The sequence below is a fragment of the Pelodiscus sinensis genome, chromosome 20 (genome assembly GCF_049634645.1).
Source record: "Pelodiscus sinensis isolate JC-2024 chromosome 20, ASM4963464v1, whole genome shotgun sequence".
NCBI lineage: Eukaryota > Metazoa > Chordata > Testudines > Trionychidae > Pelodiscus > Pelodiscus sinensis.
In genome coordinates, this window is record NC_134730.1 from 23,455,908 (window position 1) to 23,477,750 (window position 21,843).

The 21,843-nt window shown below is 52.4% G+C and overlaps 1 protein-coding gene and 1 long non-coding RNA gene across 2 annotated transcripts in view; one reads left to right on the forward strand and one right to left on the reverse strand.

Moving 5' to 3' along the window:
• FAM20A (FAM20A golgi associated secretory pathway pseudokinase) overlaps positions 1–5,895 on the reverse strand; it is a 50,930-nt gene extending 45,035 nt beyond the window's left edge. Inside the window, exon 1 of the mRNA XM_075903987.1 lies at positions 5,206–5,895. Within this exon, the coding sequence (XP_075760102.1) occupies positions 5,206–5,534 (329 nt within the window). The 5' untranslated portion in view covers positions 5,535–5,895. The remainder of the gene's footprint in view (positions 1–5,205) is intronic.
• LOC112544434 (uncharacterized) lies at positions 1,915–15,397 on the forward strand. The gene is made up of 3 exons (XR_003087761.2): positions 1,915–2,053; positions 6,802–7,032; positions 14,256–15,397. It is a non-coding gene; the product is annotated as an uncharacterized LOC112544434 (long non-coding RNA).
• The last annotated feature ends 6,446 nt before the right edge of the window (positions 15,398–21,843 follow it).

The window sequence follows — 21,843 nt, forward strand, 5'->3', positions numbered from 1 at the left end:
TGGAAAGCTCCACATTTTTCACGAACTGATAGTTTGAAAAAAAAAAAAATCTCCTCAGGCCAATCCCCTTTTGTTTCAATTTCAACCTTTTATCTTTTTTTTTTTTTTTTTTTAAGAAAAAAACTTTTTTCTTCGAGTATAAATACAATCAAATGTCAAACCAAAAGTTGTTTGGAAGAAGGCAAATAAAACATCTTGTTCAGTCAATGCTGAGCCAGGACATTGTAGCCATTTCGAAACTGATTTTCTCCAAATTGGCAGTTTTGGCAAAGCCGAAAGCTGCTTTCCTGGGAGCAGTGTCAGTGGCGATGACTCAGCATTTTCCGGGGGTTTGTGGGAAAATTCCCCACCACTTCTCATGCTGCCACACGTTTCCCTCCCTGTCCTGTCTCTTTCCCTAACTCCTGGCTCTTCCTGCCCACACCCCCTCTTTCCTCCCCTCCTCCTCCTCCTCCTCCTCCTCACAAACTGCTGTTAGGCAGCACGCCACGCAGACGGCTGCCAGTTTACTCCCCCTGCCTTTCTGCACAACTGTCACTTCTGAAAGCCTGCCCAGATGTCTTGCTGCAATTCCTTTCCAGCGAGGGCCAGGCTTTCTTGCTGTGACAGCAAGAGGGTGGGTGGAGAGGGCGGGCAGGAGCATCCAATGGGCCAGAAAAACTGGAGGGACGGGGGCAGGAAATGGTTGGGACTGCAGCAGTAACAAAGGGGTGGCGTCCTCAGTCTCCCAAAAGAACACACACGTGAAAGCAAGGGTGTGTTTGTGCAGCCTCGCAGGGTGTATTGCCGTATGCCATGGAAACAGGCACCATCACAAGAAAATGGGCCAGGGAAGGACAAAGGGACAAATTCAGGCCCGGCATAGGTGGGCACTCCTATTACTTCCTTGGGACCAGAGTGTCTCAGAGGGAGGAGAGGTGGTCTAATGGTTACAGCAGGGAAGTGCTTCTCGCCTTGTCCCCCGCGCTGCACAGACGTGGTCACTGCGCCGCTTGCTGCCTCAGTTTCCCCATGTGTAAACGGAGCTGCGTGAGCACCAGAGGGGAGTGGGAGGCCTTGTTAAGGAATGTCTTTGAAGTGCTTGGAGAGCCAGAGGGGAAAGGCACTGAGGGAGCAGGCTCCTCATGCAGTTAGGGTTCTGCTTAATCACCCTTTTAGTTTGCTATCCACTTTAATTCCTGGAGGCAAGCTGGCGTGCCAGCCGGGGATTTTTATTTGATGCTGTTTAAGCAAATGGCTCTGAAACGTGAAAGCAGCTCCGCGGAACCCTGTTGTAACAATGCACCCGGGGCCCTGTAGTAACAATGCACCCGGGGCCCTGTAGTAACAATGCACCTGGGGCCCTGTTGTAACAATGCACCAGGGGCCCTGTAGTAACAGTGCACCCAGGGCCCTGTAGTAACAATGCACCCGGGGCCCTGTAGTAACAATGCACCCGGGGCCCTGTTGTAACAATGTACCCAGGGCCCTGTAGTAACAATGCACCCGGGGCCCTGTAGTAACAATGCACCCGGGGCCCTGTTGTAACAATGCACCAGAGGTCCTGTAGTAACAATGCACCCGGGGCCCTGTTGTAACAATGTACCCGGGGCCCTGTAGTAACAATGCACCCGGGGCCCTGTTGTAACAATGTACCCGGGGCCCTGTAGTAACAATGCACCCGGGGCCCTGTAGTAACAATGCACCCGGGGCCCTGTAGTAACAATGCACCCGGGGCCCATGCCCTCTGAAATCAATGACTCTGTTGCCCTTGACTCCAGAGGGCCAGCAGGATCAGGCCCTTCAGAGCTGTTTCTCTCTAGACTTACATCCCTCCCAGGGGTTCGATACAGTTTGCAGCACTGATCCAAACCAAGTTCCCATTCATCTTCCGGATCCAAGATCGTTTCTTTGCGGGGAAAAAAAATTACAACATTGTGACACGTCAGCAGCATGGTGTGGCCGCGCGTGCTCCAAAGCGAGACGCCGGCATGTTCGCGAGGATGATTTTGGCTGCATAGGTGCTGTCAAAAAGTCACGCAGAAAAAGTGACTCTGGGGTTTAAAGGTGGCAGGTAAGTAGCTAGCCAAGCACAATGACGGCATTTACTCAGGTTGTTTTCTCAGCGTATGTTGGCATACGGCCTCCCGCCCCCCGACACAGGTTTTGTTTTTGTTCAGTGACTTTTGTTTCTAGAAGAGTCAATTGCTTATTTTCATTGCTAGGGCCCCATCCGGACGCCTGCTCCACGTCCTCTGTCCTAGTGAGATAAAAGGGAATTCATCGGACTAGGCTCGGTCCCAGCCACAATTGGTTTGGTTTCAAGCACAGAGAGGAATCTAATTGTCTTGCTTTCTATGGGAGAAACTGTCATGACTGTAGCTCTGTGGGGCTGTTTAATGAGGAGGGCAGGGAAGGTCTTCTGGGAGTCAGGGAACCGGGGTCAGATTCCCTGCTTTGTCACAGACTCCTGGCCCATCCGACCTTGGGCAAGATATTTACAACTTGTTTTTTTCCAAAGGCCTCCAGGGCTTGCAATAAATGGGAGCTGGGGTAGGGTGTGTGTGGGTCAGAACCTTAGAAAAATCAGCCCGTTGCTTTGCTTCAGCAATCCCAGCAGCCAACCTGGGATGATATGAATAACACTCAGCCCAAGCGTGTTGAGAGACGAGATCACCCCTCCCAGGATAAATCCTCTAGGGGCTTGGAGGCGTTAACAGCTTTAAAACAAAAAAAAAGGAAGTTTTGCTTCATGCAGCGCACAGTCAACCTGTGGAACTCCTTGCCAGAGGACGTTGTGAAGACCAAGACTTTAACAGGGTTCAAAAAAGAATGAGATAAATTCATGGAGGTCCGGTCCCTCAATACCTATTAGCCAGGATGGGTAGGAATGGTGTCCCTAGCCTGTCGGGCTGGAAATGGATGACAGGAGAGGGATCACATGATGATTCCCAGTTCTGTTCACTCCCTCTGGGGCATCTGGCATTGGCTGCTGTCAGAAGACAGGGTATTGGGCTAGATGGATCTTTGGTCTGGCCATTCTTATGTGTGCCAACTGACCCAGTATGGCCATTCTTATGCTCTTACCTTCTACCTTCAGCCATGCCTTTTGCTGGAAGGGGGAAAATAAATGTGGAGGCTTCTCCTGCTCCCAACCTTATGGCTCCCAGAAAAGTATGAGACAGGCACCCTTTCTCTGGGGCAGCGGGAGTCATCCAGCAGGGCCAGCCACTGCTCAGCACCCTCCTGGCAGCATTGCTGTAGCAGAAGCTACATTGCTTCTGTCTGGGCCTCTCTGTCACTGCAGAGGCAGCCGTAGCGGGGAGTCAGAGGCAGCTTCTACAGACTGGCTTCATATCTCCCCCACAGGGCCTTTGGGGGGGATCTGTAGGAGGATGCTAGAGTAGGAGACACTTCCACAGTTCCACCCCAGGCCCTTCTGGCTGTCAGCTGGTGTGGTGCTTAAGCAGAAAGTAGGAGAAGGGGAGGGGGGAGGGGTCACAAACCAGTCAGGTGCTTATGAATTTCATTGAGAGGCTTGGCCAGAAAGCATTGACAACTGCAAAACCCATCCCCCAATAGACACCTAGTTCCACATCTGCATCCCTCTACCATCGTGGATTGTCTGAGCCCCCTGACTCCTCCATCCTGCCTGGCCTCTTCCTCCACCGGGCCTGCTCTGGAGAACCCCTGGGGGGGATGATACAAGAGGGGCTGCTGGCTAGGTGTTTTCCAGTGGGTAGGCAGCTGCAGCGCTCCTTCTCCTGGGTCAGCCAAGGCACCCAGTACCCAGAAGGAGTGTGTGTGTGGGCGGTGGGGGGAGGGGAGGAAAGGAGGCTCAGCATCAGTCCCTATTGCCAAGTTGTGATAGGGGCCGTTACGGACCTGAGGGCCATAAGCAGCAGGAGTCTCAACTCAACTCTCTAAATCAAGAGCCCTGCACTTGAATGAAGGTGTCTCGCAGATTCCACCCACCACGGACAGCACTCGGCTGTCACCCCCCTGCCCACGCAAACCTGGGCTAACGCCTTGTTTTGCCTCAAGAAATCAGACTTGAGACGTTGGAGAAGAGCTGCCCAGACAGGGAGAGGAGCTCCGAGGCTGCCAGCACAGCTGGGTTGGAGAATGGCCCTACAGGGGTCCCAATGGACGTCACAGGGTGTGGCGAGACCAGCTGTGCTTTGGGCTGGGGAGGACTCCTCTCCATCTGGCCACTGTCCCTGCTGGCAGGGCGGGCTCTGCCCCAGAGGAAGGTGAATGGTGAAGTTTGAGTATCGCGCAGGGAGGCTCTGGGGCCAGGGACAGACGGAGCTGAGAGATCTGAGAGCAAAGCAGATGCCCCTAGGAAGCCAGGCAGGTGGAGGAGGGTGGGTGTCTGCCAGGAGCGCTGGAGTGGGCATGGGCCCCCGTGCTGGCATGGGGCATGGGAGAGGGTACCTGGGACTGGGAGAGGTACCATGGCACTGGGCATGGGGGGTACCTGGGCATGGAAGGGGGTACCATGGCACTGGACATGGGGGGTACCTGGGCATGGAAGGGGGTACCATGGCACTGCGCATGGGGGGTACCTGGGCATGGAAGGGGGTACCATGGCACTGGGCATGGGGGGTACCTGGGCATGGAAGGGGGTACCATGGCACTGGACATGGGGGTACCTGGGCATGGAAGGGGGTACCATGGCACTGGGCATGGGGGGTACCTGGGCATGGGAGGGGGTACCATGGCACTGGGCATGGGGGTACCTGGGCATGGAAGGGGGTACCATGGCACTGGGCATGGGGGGTACCTGGGCATGGGAGGGGGTACCATGGCACTGGGCATGGGGGGTACCTGGGCATGGGAGGGGTACCATGGCACTGGGCATGGGGGGTACCTGGGCATGGGAGGGGGTACCATGGCACTGGGCATGGGGGGTACCTGGGCATGGGAGGGGTACCATGGCACTGGGCATGGGGGTACCGGGCATGGAAGGGGGTACCATGGCACTGGGCATGGGGGTACCTGGGCATGGGAGGGGGTACCATGGCACTGGGCATGGGGGTACCTGGGCATGGGAGGGGGTACCATGGCACTGGGCATGGGGGTACCTGGGCATGGGAGGGGGTACCATGGCACTGGGCATGGGGGTACCTGGGTTTCCGTTCGGGGGGGGAGGAGACTGCCCCGGGCCCCCAGGACGAGGTAGGAGCCTGCCCCCGGGCTGGAGGGGACCCGGGCGGGACGCACCTGTTCCAGCGGGCCATCTTCCTGCGGTAGTAGCGCACCGCCTCCTGCCGGCTGAGCAGCCTCTCCTCCGGCCCCCGCGCCGGCGGCTCCGGGGCGCGGTAGAGCGGGTGAGCGAAGAGCCGCCGCAGCTTGGAGCCCCCATCCCCGGGCGGGCTGCGCGCCCGGGCGCTCGGGGAGGCGGCGGCCGGCGCGGGGCGGCAGGGGCAGCCCGGCCCGGCCCCCACCAGCTGCCGCCGCACTTCGGGCCAGAGGTGGAAGTAGAGATCGGCGCTGAGCAGCGCCCCGAGCAGCAGCAGGATGAGCAGCCGGTCCCGCCGGATCCACGGCATGGGGGAGCGCGGGGCGCCGCCGGCTGGGGCGCAAGGGCAGGCGGCGCGGCCAGAGGGGGTCCGAGGGGCAGGGAGCCGGGCCGGGGGCGCCCCCGGGGAAGGGCGGGGGGCGGCGGCAGCAGGTGAGCGCCCGGCGAGACGCGCCGAGGGTCCCGGCTTCCCTGCGCGCTCAGCCGGAGCCGCGGGGAGCGCGGGCGCGCAGCCCGCACCTTGCCACAGCCTCGCCCCCCTCCCCGGCGCCCGGGCAGCGGTGCCCAGAGCGCGCCTGGCTCCGCTCCAGGGGGAGGTATTCGGCGCTAGCCACCCCCTCCGCCAGCCCGGATCCCCGGCCAGCTCCCCTCGCAGCGCAGCCCCCGCCCAAGCGCTCCGCGGGGTGCTGCGGAAGTGCCCTGCCCGCCCGTGGAGCGCGGAGAGGGTGGCCAGGGGGGTCTAGCTGCTCAGCAGGGCCCCGTCTCCTGGCTCCGGTCCATACGGGGGTGGGGAGCTGGCAGCAGGCCCTGCCTTTCACCTTCCTCCCCCAGGTGCCCAGGGGTTCACGACCTGCCCTAGCCCCTGCCTCTGAACTTCCACCCCCCAGGACCTGGTTTCTCTGTGCCCCCAATTTCTGGCAGGTTTTTCATCCACCCTGCAGAGGCCAGGAGTCCGTTCCCCCACCACCAGAAGGCGGCAGAGGCGGGAGGGGCCCCTGCCTAAAATCCTCCCTGCCTCAAAGGCTTAAGCTTGAAGTTAAGCAAAAGAAATGAAATAACAGTCAATGGCAGGGGCAGGGCCTACGGAGTACAGCAGGGCAGCGGGAATGCTGGGTGCTTGGCTCCTTCTCTCACTTAGGACCCGGAGCCATGAGGAAAATTTGCCCAGGCAGCTGGATGCACAGATAGAAAAGGGGCTTGGACAGGTTGAATTTGCCTGGCTTCATCCCACTTACACCAGACCCAGAAAAGCACTTAACTTGGTATTTAAGGGGGCTTGTTTCAATGCGGTTGCAACAGGTGCTTATGGGCAATCAGGCGTGTAAGTAAATGTGTTTCCAGAGTAAGGATTGTTTTTTGGGTCGGGCCTTTCCCTGGAGTAAGTCGGGACAGGGAACCAGGGTCCCTAGGATTTAGGGAAATAGAGACCCCCAGCCCCAGTTGGACGTGGGCTGGAGCCAGCGGCAGTTCAGAAGGTAGGTTTGGGGCTATTTGAAAGGATCTTGCTAAACATCAAAATCCAAACCTTTCCATAGACAAAACAATTGGTTGTTGTGGATTGAACTTTTCCTCTGCAGCCCACACAAGCCAAAGGGTGCAGGGACTGGTGAGCAGAGGCTGCCCCTAGGATGCTCAGTGAGAAAGAGGGGTCCCTGCTGGTGATGCCTGTATAACAACGAAGCCCCTTGCTGAACCCTGAGTCCGAGGAAGGGGAGTGGACGAGGCGCTGAATCCAAACAAAAGGGCGAGTGATTAGGCTGCGCTAGTTACATTGTTCCAGCCGAAGGGACAAAAAATTAGCAGAAAAGGTAAAAGGAAAATTGTATTTTTAGTAGACAAAGGGACTGACGCTTAATGTTTCGCAAAGCTAAGCGGACTGACCTAATTCACAGGTGGGAGACATTGCTGTCAATGGAGCTGCCGCTTGAGAGTCCGGACAGTGATTTTTAACCCCTGCTCGACCATTTAGAGGGGGAAAAGATACTTCAGAAAGAGGAATTCTGCCGGAGTTCCCATACTTTGTATTACAGGGTGTTTTGTACCTGATTCTGGGCTGTATTCTAGTCCCATATGCTGTCAAAATCCCAGTGGGGAGGTGGGATGGGGAATCCATGGGTACAGGGCTCCAAGGGCAATCTTATCTGGATTTCATTGCTGCCCACGCATTCTGGGGATAGAAGCTGGAGTACCCTATGTTCTGACTGTTTTGGGCAGCCATTCAAGTTGGGTGTAATTTAGACTAGCCCCTTGTTTGCTCTAAATTGTGCTTGGGCGAGAAGTTCAGAGGGTGCAAAGCTCGATCCCTGTGGGGTGTCCTGATTTATCCTGACACCTGCGTTTCCTAACAACTTCATCCAACGTGAACTGTTCACAGCTACAAGAACACCGAGGCCCATCTGTCCCTCTGCACATGCTGGGGAGACACACAGCCCTCGGCCTCCACAGAGCACTTTCTGTCTTGGAACTAGGAAATGCACATTCCACACACACCCCCGTCTGTGTCTCTCCCAGTCTCTTGCCCTTTGGAAGACCTTTGGAAAGAGTGTAAAAGGGGCTAGAAGAACCAAGAAGGACAAGAAGCAAGGGGCTTAAATTGCAGCAAGGGAGGTTTAGGTTGGACCTGAACAAAAACTTCCTGTCAGGGTGGTTAAACACTGGAATAAATTGCCCAGGGAGGTTGTGGAATCTCCCTCACTGGAGATATTTAAGAGCAGGTTAGATAAACAGCTATCAAGATGCTTCGTCCTGCCGTGAGGGCAGGGGGCTGGACTTGATGACCTCTTGAGGTCCCTTACGGTTCCAATATTCTAGTCTATGATTCTATTCTTTTCTCTGCCCTTTTATTCATGGCCTAACCCAGGGGCAGGGAACCTGTTTTTGGGTCAGGGGCCACTGACCCGCAAAAAAATCAGTTAGCAGCTGCACACAAGTGAGAATCACCCCCCAAAACAAAACAAAACAAAACAAAACAATAACAACAGAAACCCACTGTCTGACGTGGTCTCCAATTGGGATTGAGAAAGACTCTTCTTATATTCCCCTCACACAACAGAACCTAGTGGGGCCCAAGCGAATAGATTTTATGTGCTCCAGTTTCATAGAATACTAGGACAGGAAGGGACCTCAAGAGGTCATGGAGTCCAGTCCCCTGCCCTCATGGCAGGACCAAATACTGTCTAGACCATCCCTGATAGACATTTATCTAACCTACTCTTAAATATCTCCAGAGATGGGGATTCAACAACCTCCCTGGGCAATTTATTCCAGGGTTTGACTACCCTGACAGTTAGGAACTTTTTCCTAATGTCCAACCTAAACCTCCCTTGCTGCAGTTTAAGCCCATTGCTTCTTGTTCTATCCTCAGAGGCCAAGATGAACAAGTTTTCTCCCTCCTCCTTATGACACCCTTTTAGATACCTGAAAACTGCTATCATGTCCCCCCCTCAGTCTTCTCTTTTCTAAACTAAACAAACCCAATTCTTTCAGCCTTCCTTCATAGGTCATGTTCTCTAGACCTTTAATCATTTTTGTTGCTCTTCTCTGGACCCTCTCCAATTTCTCCACATTTTTCTTGAAATGCGGTGCCCAGAACTGGACACAATCCTCTAACTGAAGCCTAACTAGCGCAGAGTAGAGCGGAAGAATGACTTCTCGTGTCTTGCTCACAACACGCCTGTAACTCATGGAGGGATGGCAGGGAGGAGGGGGAGCCTTGAGACTTAGGGGCCAGATCCAGGCAAGATGGGGGCTGCTTCTGAACCTGAGGCCTTAGGTTTCCCACCCCTGACCTAAACAGCAGCATAGGAACAATTTTAAGAATGGGGATGTTGAAATCCAGTCTCCTCACCCCTGTGCATCCCCCCAGCTGAGGCCTGAGCAAAGCCCCAGAGCATGGGGCCAGCAGCTGGGACCCTGGGCAAAGGTTTGGGAGCAGAGCCCCCAGGGTAGCAACTTGTACCCTAGGTGCTGGGCCATGAGTGCACGGGCGCTGCAGCACCCGCACACCCCTAGTTCCACTGCCTATCGACCTAAAGAGCTTTTGAATTATTTGAAAAATATTGGTTTTGCAGGATTGTGATGATCAGAGATATTGTTTCCTAGAATTCAGCCTTTTCTTCTGAAATTTCTGTCCATCGAGGTTGAAGTCTATTGAAAACCCAGGGCAAAGTCAGTACTTCTGAACACAAGGGACGGCTGGTGCTAGTCGTAGTGTAGATAAGATCTATGCAACCTAGCAGCTCTGATCTAACAATCTCCGTGCCATCGGCCGCAATCCTGAGTCTCTTACACTGCGACCCCCAACACCCTCTTGGGATTAAGATGAAGCCATTTACACTTGGGTTCCCTTCTGCTCTGAGCCAGGTTTGTCCCCAGGTGTAAGCAGACCCAATAGTTGGGTTTTCATTATATTTTAAAGGTTCCCTGTCGCTGCTGCTGACTCCGGCACCTGTGCCATGCTAAATTAACACTTGCAGAGTGATTAATTGAGAGGGGCCCCTGCTTTCAACGGTGCTGGCTTAGGGACTGCTTCAAAGCTTGCTGCAGGCAAGGGAAAGTTTTATTGACTTTCAAAAGTCTTAGACGGGTTGCCGCGTTAGTCTGTAACTTTAAAAATGAGTAGTCCTGTGGCACCTAAGCCCTGGTCTACACTAGGGAGTTATTTCATAATAAGTGGAGCATTCACGCTATCAAACCCGTTATTTCAAAATAATGGGCCAGTTATTGTGAAATCTGTACTCCGGGGGTGCGTCTCCACTGCACCCTAAACTCGAAATAAGATATGCAATTTGCGCTGCGCTACGAATTGTGTATCTTATTTTGACTGAATTTCAAAACAGCTTATTTTGAAATTTGGCGCATCTACACAGCACCAAATTTTGAAGTAACGCACTATTTCGAGCCATCCGTTATCCCTCGTGCAACGAGATTTACCGGAATGGCAAAATAGCGCGCCTGTTATTTCGAAAAAGATTTCGAAATAACGGGCGGCTTGTGTAGATGCAGGATGGATACCTCTGGTACCCCAAAATAGCCGTGCAGTGTAGGCATGCCCCTGCTTTCTTCGGGGAATAACGCTAATTTCAAAATAATTATTTCAAAATAGCGGTAGTGGACTCGGCTGCTGCTATTTCGAAATGACTACTCCCCAGAGTAATTTGAAGTAATTACTCCTCAGTGCTTCCCGGGGCTCTAAGTGGAAGTAGCACATCCACAGTAACGGAGCCTGCCTCGGACTAATTTCAAGGCTCCCCTGTAGTGGGGACACACTATTTCAATTTTGTTATTTTAGGAGTTATTTCAAATTTAGTTATTGCTAAATAATTCCCTAGGGTAGACATGCCCTATATAGAGTACATCTATACAGCAACATTATTTTGAAATCACTAGCATTATTCTGAAATAACTTAGTCTGTGTCTACTGGAGGACTTCTTACTCCGACTCCTGTAACCCTCATTGTAGGAGGAGTATGGGAAGTCGAAGGAAGAGTGCTCTATTTCGAAATAAGGGCTGTGTAGACATGCCCAATTTTGAAATAAGCTACGCAATCGACATAGCTCAATTTGTGTAGCTTATTTTGAGTCAAACCCTGCTGTGTAGACGTACCTAGAGACTAACAAAAATATAAAGAGTCATGAGCTTTCATGGGTAAAACCCACTTTAGTGAGCTTTGGCTCGGACCTTTAGTGTGTCAAAGCCGAGAGAGCCTGGCAGTGGCATAGGAGACTGTAAATTATATTTTTCTAGCTCAGAGGGGGCAGAGGTCCCTTATGGAGGTTTCTCTAGCTCTGAGTCTAGGCAAATTTAAACAGAACCACTTGGGCAGAGACTAGAGTGATGGTAACTCTAGATCGGCAGCTAAAGTAGCCTATAGTGTACAAATCTGTCCAAGTACCATTGGCTACTCACAGTGCATTGGACATCACGATCCTGTTGGCATCGGGAAAAGATGAAGGGATCACCACCTCTTAGGTTCAGCCCCTTTGCCGGTTTTGTGCTTCCCTAAATTGATTTCATACTAAGCCCGCTGTAAATTTCAGTGACTCCTGAGAGGGGTTGGATTAACCAATCCGTCTCACTACATGCTAGATTCCAGCAAATGTGAATGAGTCACTAGCAGCAAAACACGGTTCAGGGATTTACAGTTTTTCAAAGGCACTTACTGACTCACTCTGAGTGAAGGAGCATCCTATGGCTAAATGCCCTCTAAACACCGGTGTTAACACTTGATCCATTTTTAATTCTCTGCGCTGTTACCCCTTTGCTAATCTCTCTGTGTGCTCCAGTGTTAAATCTTTTCTCTTTCATGGCACTAATTCTCAACAGTTATGTTCACAGAGGGCTAGCTGGGGCTGGGTCTTTTATCTTTTTTAGTCTCAACGCGGGGCTCATATTTTTGTAATTAGTCTAATTAAAAACGAGCAAAACCGCTCCAAATCTCAGCCCCTATTAATCTGGAGCAAATCCACACCCTGCCTCCTCTCTCGACGCGTCTTCTGCCACTTAGATACTGCCAATCCCTAAAACGCTGGAATGCAAAATTACTGTTCGTGCTATTGGTCCTCACATTTCAACACTGCCTGCATAATACAGGCTCGTGCTGAATTTTGCAAACAAAGCTTTTTGTGCAGCTTTGTTTGCCTGGTGAGCTATAAAGACCAACTTGTTTAGCATACATGGGCATCTGCATTGCCTTCCCAGATGAATGCAAAATCAAAGACAAGCAGGCATGGCTTAGCTATAGTTTTCTACGGCACCCATCGGCACAGTAGCTAAGCGATTCCCCGGGGGAAATTAAATCCACAAAGCCCTTCCTGGTTTCAACAAAAGACAGGACTATGTAGCACTTTAAAGACTAACAAGATGGTTTATTAGGTGATGAGCTTTCGTGGGCCAGACCCACTTCCTCAGATCAAATTGTGGAAGAAAATAGGCACGACCATATATACCAAAGGGATACAATCAAAAAAAAGTGAACGCATGTGAAACTGACAAATCAAATTTTAGAACAGAGTGGGGGTGAGGAGGGAAGGTAAGTTTCTGTGAGGTAGTGACATAGGGGTGATAATAGGGGAAGCTATCTTTGTAATGGGTGAGATAATTAGAGTCTTTGTTTAAACCCATACATAAAGTGTCAAATTTAAGCATGAATGACAATTCTGAAGCTTCTCGTTGAAGTCTGGAGTTAAAGTCTCTTTGAAGCAATTTGCATGTTTTAAGGTCATTAAGTGAATGATCAGTCTGTCTGAAATGGCAGGCAACAGCTTTCTCTCTGTGAGAGAGTCTTATGTCTGTTTTGTGTGCATTAACTCTCTCACAGAGAGAAAGCTGTTGCAACAGAAACTCTTTGGCTATGTCTACACTCGTGGCTTCTTGCGTGAGAAATATGCAAATGAGGCTAAGTGTGGAATATCGCTGAGCCTCATTTGCCGCCATTTTTGCAGAAGAGGCTCTTGCACCAGAAGGAGTTGTCTACACTGCCTCTTCTTGCGCAAGAAAACCCCTCGTGCGCAATGCCGTTATGCCGATTATTTTCAGGAATAACGGCATTGCGCAAGAGGGTTTTCTTGTGCAAGAAGGGGCAGTGTAGACAGCTCCTTCTGGTGCAAGAGCCTCTTCTGCAAAAATGGCGGCAAATGAGGCTCGGCGATATTCCACACGCTTAGCCTCATTTGCATATTTCTCGCGCACGAAGCCGCGAGTGTCAACATAGCCAAAGAGTTTGTCTGCCAACTTCCAACAGGCTCCCTTCTGCAGATCCCTAGGCTTAACTTTTAGCACGTGAAGAGTCCATTGACTTCTCTGTTCCACACCAGACAGTAACACGACGCTAAATGGAAGCCACAGTGCTCAGGAAAACTTCAGTGCGGCTACGTCTTGGCCCTGTCCTACATGCATCCCAGTTAGTGGGAGTTTTGCCATTTGCCCTCCCCCTGCTCTCCCATATGCGGCATTACACAAAGTAGCCCAGATTATCTGAAGACAATGAGAGATTAGCTTCAGTAACTGCCAGGACTGCAACCTTGTGAAGCCATCTGATAGGAAGCAGAGCTTTGTGTTCAGCTCCACTTTGGAAAGCACTTAAAGCACATGCTTAACTTTAAGCATTCACTTAGGTCACCTTGACTTCAAGTGAAACAGCTCCTACCCTCCTCCTGCTTAGAAGTGCTCGTAATGGCTAGGCACGTTCCCCAAATTAAACTGGAAATGCTGATCGTATAGGAAATTGAGGGCTCCGTATGAAAATCTCACCATCATTTAGAAGTAGCTGTTAACTGGCCTTGTCTTTATTTCTTGACTGACAAAAAGACTCCCTGGCTGCAGACAGCTGCTTTGGGGAAACAGCCACTGTCACACACAATGTCTCTCACATCCTGGTCTCAGCTTTAAATCAGTTGTGCTGAGGAATTTTGGTTTTTCGGCGGGCAACTGGCAAGTCACTGCTAAAATAAGGGATGGGGAAATTTTGGGGGTTCTGGGGCCACTGACCCACAGAAAAATCAGCTGGGGGCCGCAGACAAGTGAGAAAAACAAACAAACAAAAAACCCCAAACCCTCCAAACTCTCACTGATGTGACTCCCCCAAACCCTCACTTATGTGGTCTCCAACTGAGGAGAAAGACACTCCCCACATTCCCTTCACACACCAGAGCGGAGGGGGGCCCAGGCTAGTAGATTTTGTGAGCTCCAGGCCCATGGATACAACAGGGGGGGACTGGAGCACCGACATGAACTCCCCAGTGCTGGGAGGGGTGGGGGGCGGGGAAGCTGAGCCTCAGGGCCAGATCCAGGCAAGCTGTGGGCTAAAGTCATAGTTAGTGCAAAACAAAACAACAAAACCTTTTCCTCACCCCTTTCCCCCAGCTACGTAACTCAAACCAAAATACTGGGGAGCGATACATAGGTCATTTGAATTCTTTTATGCACTATCGGTTGAAAAATCAGGTGCCTCAGAAATGGCTCCTGTTTGCCAAAACGCAAATGCTTCTGGAATAAGTGCACCCCGTTTTTCTTCGTTTTACCCTTTCTTAGGAATGGCATAACAATCACACGGGTCTGAGATAGCAGATGATCGAGTTGGTGAAAAGAAGAACGAGACTGTAACGCTCCCTCATCTGTCTGTCTGTCTGTCTGCATCATTTGCACCTGGAGTAAAACTCCAGGGCCTCCACATAAGCATTACAAAGAAAATATAAATGGGAAATCAAGGGACAGGGCTCTGTGTTTGCTGTCTAACTATCGTGATTTATCCAGGTAGCACACAGTTTATGGTCAATAAATTATATTAGCAACCAACATCCAGATCAGCTCTCCTGGCCTGATCATCAAAACAAGCAGCTAGAAACCGGAACGGCTTTTCCAACATCTTCTGACCCCAGTTCCCTGATGGAGGGGTGGTTCGACCTTCCACTGCACCCCACCCTTGTGAATGGTGCCTACACGCTGTCTTTTCCCTTTGCGATCATGCTGGGCTTTGAGTTTTATTTCCTTCTTAGCCAGAGGAAATGTGACAACTTTAAACATTAAGGGCTGGGAGCGGCAGCCACTTAATCCAGTAGTAAATTTGACTCCCAATGTGGTTTCACGAATCGGAAAATTCTCATCCGCCTGATTGGAGCTAGTGATACGCAGAGGAGGGAAAAAATCAATGGAGCGCCCTCCTCTTCCCTCTGGGCTAAGCTGCGTGCGGGAGACAAAACGCCGTGTTGCATGAAGGCCTTTTAGTGCTTAGCCATGGCGGTTAACGCCTCCTGCCTCCTGGACTGTAAAACGAATGAGTCATGCCAATATCATTGCCACATTTCCTGCCTGGGTCAGCGTGCGACTCTTCCACCTCTGGCTTGTTTCCTTGGCCCCCGTGCTGTCCAAGTCAGCCAGAGACGTGGCCCAGCCAAGGAGCAGATGCAGCCTTAGGAAGCAGCAGATGGAGTCTTGGGGCCATCAGAGGCAAGGGGAGGGGAAATCCCTGGGGTTGGGCCTGCCCCTGAGGAGGCTGCATAGCGTTTACACAGGACTGCCCCTCTTCAAAGCCCCGACCCGCCTTCTGTGGCCACTGACTGAGTACAGCAGAAGTAAGTCTGTTAGGGTATGTCTACACTACAAAGTTAATTCGAACTAACGGACGTTAGTTTGAATTAACTTCCATAGGCGCTACACTAGCGCTCCGCTAGTTCGAACTTAATTTGAACTAGCGGAGCGCTTAGTTCGAACTAGGTAATCCTCATTCCACGAGGACTAAGCCTAGTTCGAACTTACTAGTTCGAATTAAGGGGTGTGTAGCCCCTTAATTCAAACTAGTGGGAGGCGAGCCCTCCCCAGCTTTCCCTGGTGGCCACTCTGGGCACCACGAGGGGAACTCGTATGCCCCCCACCCGGCCCCGGAGCCCTTAAAGGGGCACGGGCTGGCTACGGTGCCCGTGCCAGGTGCAAGCCTGCCAGCACCCAGCCAGCAGACCCTGCACCTGGCACTCCATGAGCCAGCCACCCGATGCCCCCCAGCCCTCCGCTTCTTCCCGGGACCAGGCTGGCGGCTCTCGGGAGCTTGCCCAGGACCGCAAGAGGCGGGCACCCGCCTGGTCTAATGCAGACATCGTGGACCTCGTCCATGACCGCCGCACTAGGCACAGGAAAGTGGCCGTCTAGGGCAGGAGACCTGCCAGCCTGGCCACCCAGGAGCAGGTTTGCATGAAAATCAAGGTGGTCCACTGAGACCCCCGACCCTGAGCCCTGAGCGTAGAATGGCTGTACTGGGTCAGACCAAAGGTCCATCTAGTCCAGTAGCCTGTCTGCCGACAGCAGCCAACCCTAGGTACCCTGGAGGGGATGGACCAAAGACAGTGACCAAGCCATTTGTCTTGTGCCATCCATCTCCAGCCTTCCACAAACTTTGGGCAGGGACACCATTTCTACCCCCTGGCTAATACCACTCCATGGACCCAACCTCCATGACTTGATCTAACTTCTCTTTAAACTCTGTTCTAGTTGTAGCCTTCACAGCCTCCTGCAGCTAGGAGTTCCACAGGTTGACTCTTTGCTTTGTGAAGAAGAACTTTCTGTTACTAGTTTGAAGCCTGCTACCCATTCCTTTCCTTTGGTGTCCTCTAGTCTTTCTATTATGGGAACTAATGGAGAACTTTTCTTTATGCACCCTCTCCACACCACTCATGATTTTATAGACCTCTATCATATCCCCCCTCCGTCTCATCTTCTCTAAGCTGAAAAGTCCCAGTCTCTTTAGCCTCTCTTCATATGGGACCTGTTCCAAACCCCTGATCATTTTAGTTGCCCTCCCCTCTCCCAGCCTCTCTCTTCCCCTCTCCCACCTCCTTTTCCCAGTCTCCCCCAGTTTTGTTCAATAAAGAAAGATTCTATTTTTGACCACACGTTTTCTTTATTTTGTACATCAGGAAGGGGGGCTAGGGAAGGGTAAGTGGAAGGAGGTGAGGGAGGAATGGGGTACGAGCCCCCGATGGGGAGGACTGGGCTGGCTCTGCGGGCTTCTGGGGGTGGAAGTTCTCCTGCAGACCCCCGATTGCCCCCTTCCCCCCGGATGGCAGCCTGTGGCAAGTGCAGCCAGGCTGATGGCCGAGTGCTGTGATGTTCTGCGTGTGGGCACTCAGGGCACTCCAAGCCAGGACTGCTTTGCAAGCGGGGAACCCTGAGAACTGTCTGTCCGGAGTGGGGGTCGGGTCCCTTTAAGCACAGCCCTCGGTTAGCCTGAGGCAGCAGCTCCATGCTCTAAGTCCTCATCTGATGCCCTGCTGGCACTGCTTCCGGCCATCCTTAACCCCGCTTCAGGGCCCACTCAGTGTGGACATGCTAGTTCGAATTAGCAAAACGCTAATTCGAACTAGTTTTTAAGTCTGGATGCGCTAATTCGAATGATCTTAGTTCGAATTAACTAATTCGAATTAAGTTAGTTCAAATTAGCGCTGTAGTGTAGACATACCCTTAATGGGTGGGGGAGGGGAGAGAGGCACAGCTAGAGCAACTGAGGCACAGAGAGGCTAAGTGAGTCACTCAAGACCACACGGAACGTAGGAGTCTTGGCTTCCAGTGCCCTCGTTCTGACACAGGGATGCGGAGCCTGTGTTGGGTGGGGGGTGAGGCCGCTGATCCACAGAAAAATCAGTCGGGGGCCACACACATGTGAGAAGCAAATACAACCCTCCCCCCCCACTTCATTGACATGAGAGCATGGGGCCAAAAATAAGGGGTTCCAGGAGGGGGTTGCTGGCCTGGATGGGAGGGAGGGTTTAGGAGTGCATGGGGGGGGGGGTCTGGGAGTGGGCTGGGGGGGGCAGGGGAGATCAGGTGCAGGCCAATCAGAGCGGTGGGGGAAAAGCCTCCAGGCAATGCTTAGCTGCGCTGCCATTTCCCCAACTGGGGGTGCAAAGGGGGGGCCACTTCCTCCCCCATCAGACAGAGCCTGTGGGCCAGATCCATCCCTGGCTTGCCTGACTCTGGTTCACAAGGGGGTTCTAAGGGCTCCCCAAGGTTGGATCCAGCCCCCGGCCATAGGTTCCCCACCCCTGTGCTGGCAGCTGCCCTGGCTGGTGAAAATATAACCCGGTGGGGAAAAGGAAGAGACAAGACTCTTCACCAGCACCGAACAGAACTCATGCGTCTGACGCAGGCGGAGAAAGCCACTCAGGACTCGGTCACAGGGAAAATAGATGTGGAGGGGGTTTAAACACATCCCCAAAAGCTGCAGATGAAACCCGACTGGGACAGACCAAGCGCATTCCCAGGCATTCCCGGGCTGCAACTCAAGCGTTTAAATCATTCTCTGCGTGTCTGAGCCGATGATGTAGCTCGCTGGCGGCTTTCCTGGCGTTTCTCCTGCACGTGGGCAGGTGGCCACGTTTTCATCCCCTGTCAGAATGGTTCCTGCCACACCCCATCGGGTCTCCACGTCGCCTCAGCGAGCCTGAAGGCTTTGGAGGACTTGGCTTCCTGGCTCGCACGAGGGCTCTGTCTCCCAGGAGGTTCCTGAAACTCCTTGTCCGTGGTGGGCTGGGCTCCTCGCCCATCGCGTGACCTTTTAGACTGTAATTAGAGTTCAGGAAATAAAAACTGCTGGCTTGGGTTCTGCTGTGACGTTAGCTACGAAACAACAGGCTCCAACCGAGGCCTTTGGCAGCGAGGGGAAAGCAGATTGAGCACAGATGTGTCCGCTGCTCCTTTTGACCACTTTAGGAAATGGTCATACTCGCTGCCTGCCCTCCTTTAAAGAGACAGCTCCATCATCTTGCTCCCTCTTCCTGGGAGGAAAGCCCATTTTACCACTGGCCTAGCAAAAGAATGCAAGCGACTGGGTTTGCTAGTGGGGAGTGACTCTTTGTTATGTTGCTTTCTCAAAGCATCTAAGGCCTGGGGTATACTAGGGGAGAAAGTCAACCTAAGGTACATAACTCCAGCTACAAGAATAGCGTAGCTGGAGTGGACGTATTGTCATCGAATTTCCAGGGGGTCTTTGCTGCGTGAGGTCAATGGGAGAAACTCATCCGTCAACTTCCCTTACTCCTCACGACCTGGTAGAGTACTGGAATCAACGAGGGCACTATCCGCAGTCAATTTAGCGGGACCTCACTAGACCCACTAAATCAAATCCCAGGAGATCAATCTCCGCAGTGTTGATCTCGGGGGAAGTGAAGACAAGCCCTTATTCTAAAATGAGTGAGAGCCAAAGCCTAATACTTAAAGCTTTCAATAGCATATATCCTGCCCTCTGTAGCCCTAGAACCTGTCCAGTAAACTGAGATTTGTGACACGGAGGGGTGCCCGCCAACTCTAGTTGTGATAACCCAGGCAGGCCATGAGGCACGGCCCTTTCATTATCACTCCACTCTTTGGCAGGGTGCCCAGAGCTATCAGGGTGGAAATGGAAGATTTTTTTCATGTAAGGCCTGGTTGACCTACCGTTTTCAACCAGCATAACTCTGCCAGTGAGGGGTGTGAGTTTTACCAACAGTTATACTGGTCCAAGTTCTATTGCAAATCCCATGGGGTATGTCTACACTACCCCGCTAGTGCGAACTAGCGGGGTAATGTATGCATACCGAACTTGCTAATGAAGCCCGGGATTTGAATTTCCCGGGCTTCATTAGCATAAAGCCGGAGCTGCCATTTTTAAAAGCCGGCTAGTGCGATCCCCGTGCCGCGCGGCTACACGCGGCACGGGCTAGATAGTTCGAACTACGTAGCCATTCCGAACTATCTGTACCCAACAAATTAGCAAGTGCGGTATGCATACATTACCCCGCTAGTTCGAACTAGCGGGGTAGTGTAGACATACCCATGGAGCGCTTTGGGGCTTATTTTCCATCCCCTCAGAAGTGAAAGGAAGCGGGTGTGTCCTGGTGCGCAGCTCCGGCACGAGCTGGCTGAGCTACGGCAAAAGCCAGCACGGAGCTATTGAAAGAGCTGGCAGGGACCCGGGTTGCAATAGGACAGTGCCTAGAAGAAATGTTAGGTTACTTTCACCCCTGTGTCCCATACGGGAATAAATTCCACCAATGGAGGCATTTTACACTGGACGTCTTCCCGGGACAAACAGACCTTCCTGAGCTTCATGGGCAAAGCATGGGCATCAGAGGGTACCTGCCACCTCTCTGAGCCTCCCTCACACCTGTCTTTCTTGATGGGCACAAGAGGGTTGATGGGCACACCTGTCTTTCCCCACCCCCTGGCAGAACACATGCTAATGAGGGACTCATTAGCATAAGTTATGATCTCATTAGCATATTTTCTGCCGCTTCTGTTTGCACAAGGGGTTTTTGTGCAAAAAGAAGTGTGGACTTTTTTTTTTTTGCACAAAACCCCTGTTTTGCACAAGATCCTTATGCCTGTCCCGGAGAGAAATAAGGAGCTTGTGCAACACAGGGATTTTGTGCAAAAAAAAAAAAAAAAACCAAAAAAAGTACTCACTGCTTCTTTTTGTGCAAAAAATCCCTTACACCAAAAGAAACAGCAGAAAATATGCTAATGAGATTGGGACTTATGCTAATGAGCCCCTCATTAGCATATTTTCTGCCAGAAAAAACTGGCAATATAGACGGAGCCTGAGGGAATAATGCTGCCCCGTTCTCTAGACTGGAGTGACTCTCAGCTGGTGTAAAACAGGGGTGGGGATGGGGAGGGGGTTTATTGAGCATCTGAACTCAGCACAGGACCTCTCAGGGCCCATAGGCCTGGCCTCCTGCAGCCCCGCACATCTAAGTCTCCTGTACATCTGGGTGGGCTCTGCCTGTTCTCTCTCTGCCCAATGCAGAAGCGCCCTTCTTCCAGCCACACCTCCAATACCCCACCCCTGCAGCTCCTCCCCCCGGCCTCTGTCTTCTGTCCAGGTAACCAGGAGCGACACCTGAGTCGCCTCTCCTCTCATCCGCCCTTTGTTCCTCACCCGCTGGAATCAACTGGTCAGGCCACCAGGGTCCTCTCTCCTCAGCCTATTGTCCTCCCACTGGCCAGAACCGGCTGTGCTGTCCGAGCTGGGTCTTCCGGTCACCAGGGCACCAGCCACTGAAGTCTCCATTCTTCAGGCCACTGGGTGGGGTCCCCAGTTCTGCGCTGGTCCCTGTAACAACAAACTCCCTCTCTGATCACCTCGTTAAACCAGTAACAACTAGGAACGCCAAGTCCCACTCAGTGTTGCCTCTAATTTTTTCCATCCATGTGCACAATACATTTTATTATGTGCACTGATGCAGGTGTGGATGTGCACCACCCCTAGGAACACATGCTGCTAGCTGTGGGCTCTGCTCACTATCTGAATCTCTCTGGCCACCTGGTCCCACCTCCTTTGCATGCAACCCCTTGAGAACCCCAACAAATTCCTCACTTCCTCACAACTGGTAATAGAACGAGTCAGCTTTTTCCCTCCGGCCCACGGAGACTGGGCTACTGTCCCACTGCAGGTCAGAGCAGATGCATATTGGGCTGGGGAGGACAGACCTGGTGCCTGGGCCATACCGACTGTCAGTTTTCCAGAGCTGATATCAGGCACCTTCATGGGCGGCGGGTAAGGTAGGCAAGGGAAGGCATGGCCTTCCCAAAAATGTCTATACTCCATGGCCACTGGGGAATGGGGCTGTGACCTGGCAGCCTCAGCCCTCCAGGTGGCCATGAAGGATCAGGCTGGGGTTGGGCGGGGCTTGGCTCCACAAGGGGCGGGGGAAGTTTGCTCAAGAGGCGGGGCCTCGGCTGGAAGGGGCAGGACATACCTTCTCCAGCTGGGTCTTCCCCCGCTGCCCATGGGCATCTTTCATGAGGAATAAAAGTCTTGTTGTTTTCCCAATGAGGATATAGGGAATCGAGCCATTGTTTAAAACAGGAGCAGAATTGGGTTTAAATGCTTCTCCCTCTCCTTCAATTTCTCCTTCCTTTGGAGGGTTTGTGGCCGGGCTGAGAAGTAGTCTCACACTGGGCTACGGGACAGTATGCTGCTATTTGGAGAGCGTAACCAAGCATCTGCTTGCCAGCAGAGTGGAACCCGAGGGGCTGTTACCAGAGCTGTAATTACGGCTGCATTACACATCCCGGTTGCTCTGAGTGTTTGGGGTCAGCTTTAAGTGGAGGAAAAATTTGCCTCCATTAACAAGTGCTGCTCAAAGGTGCG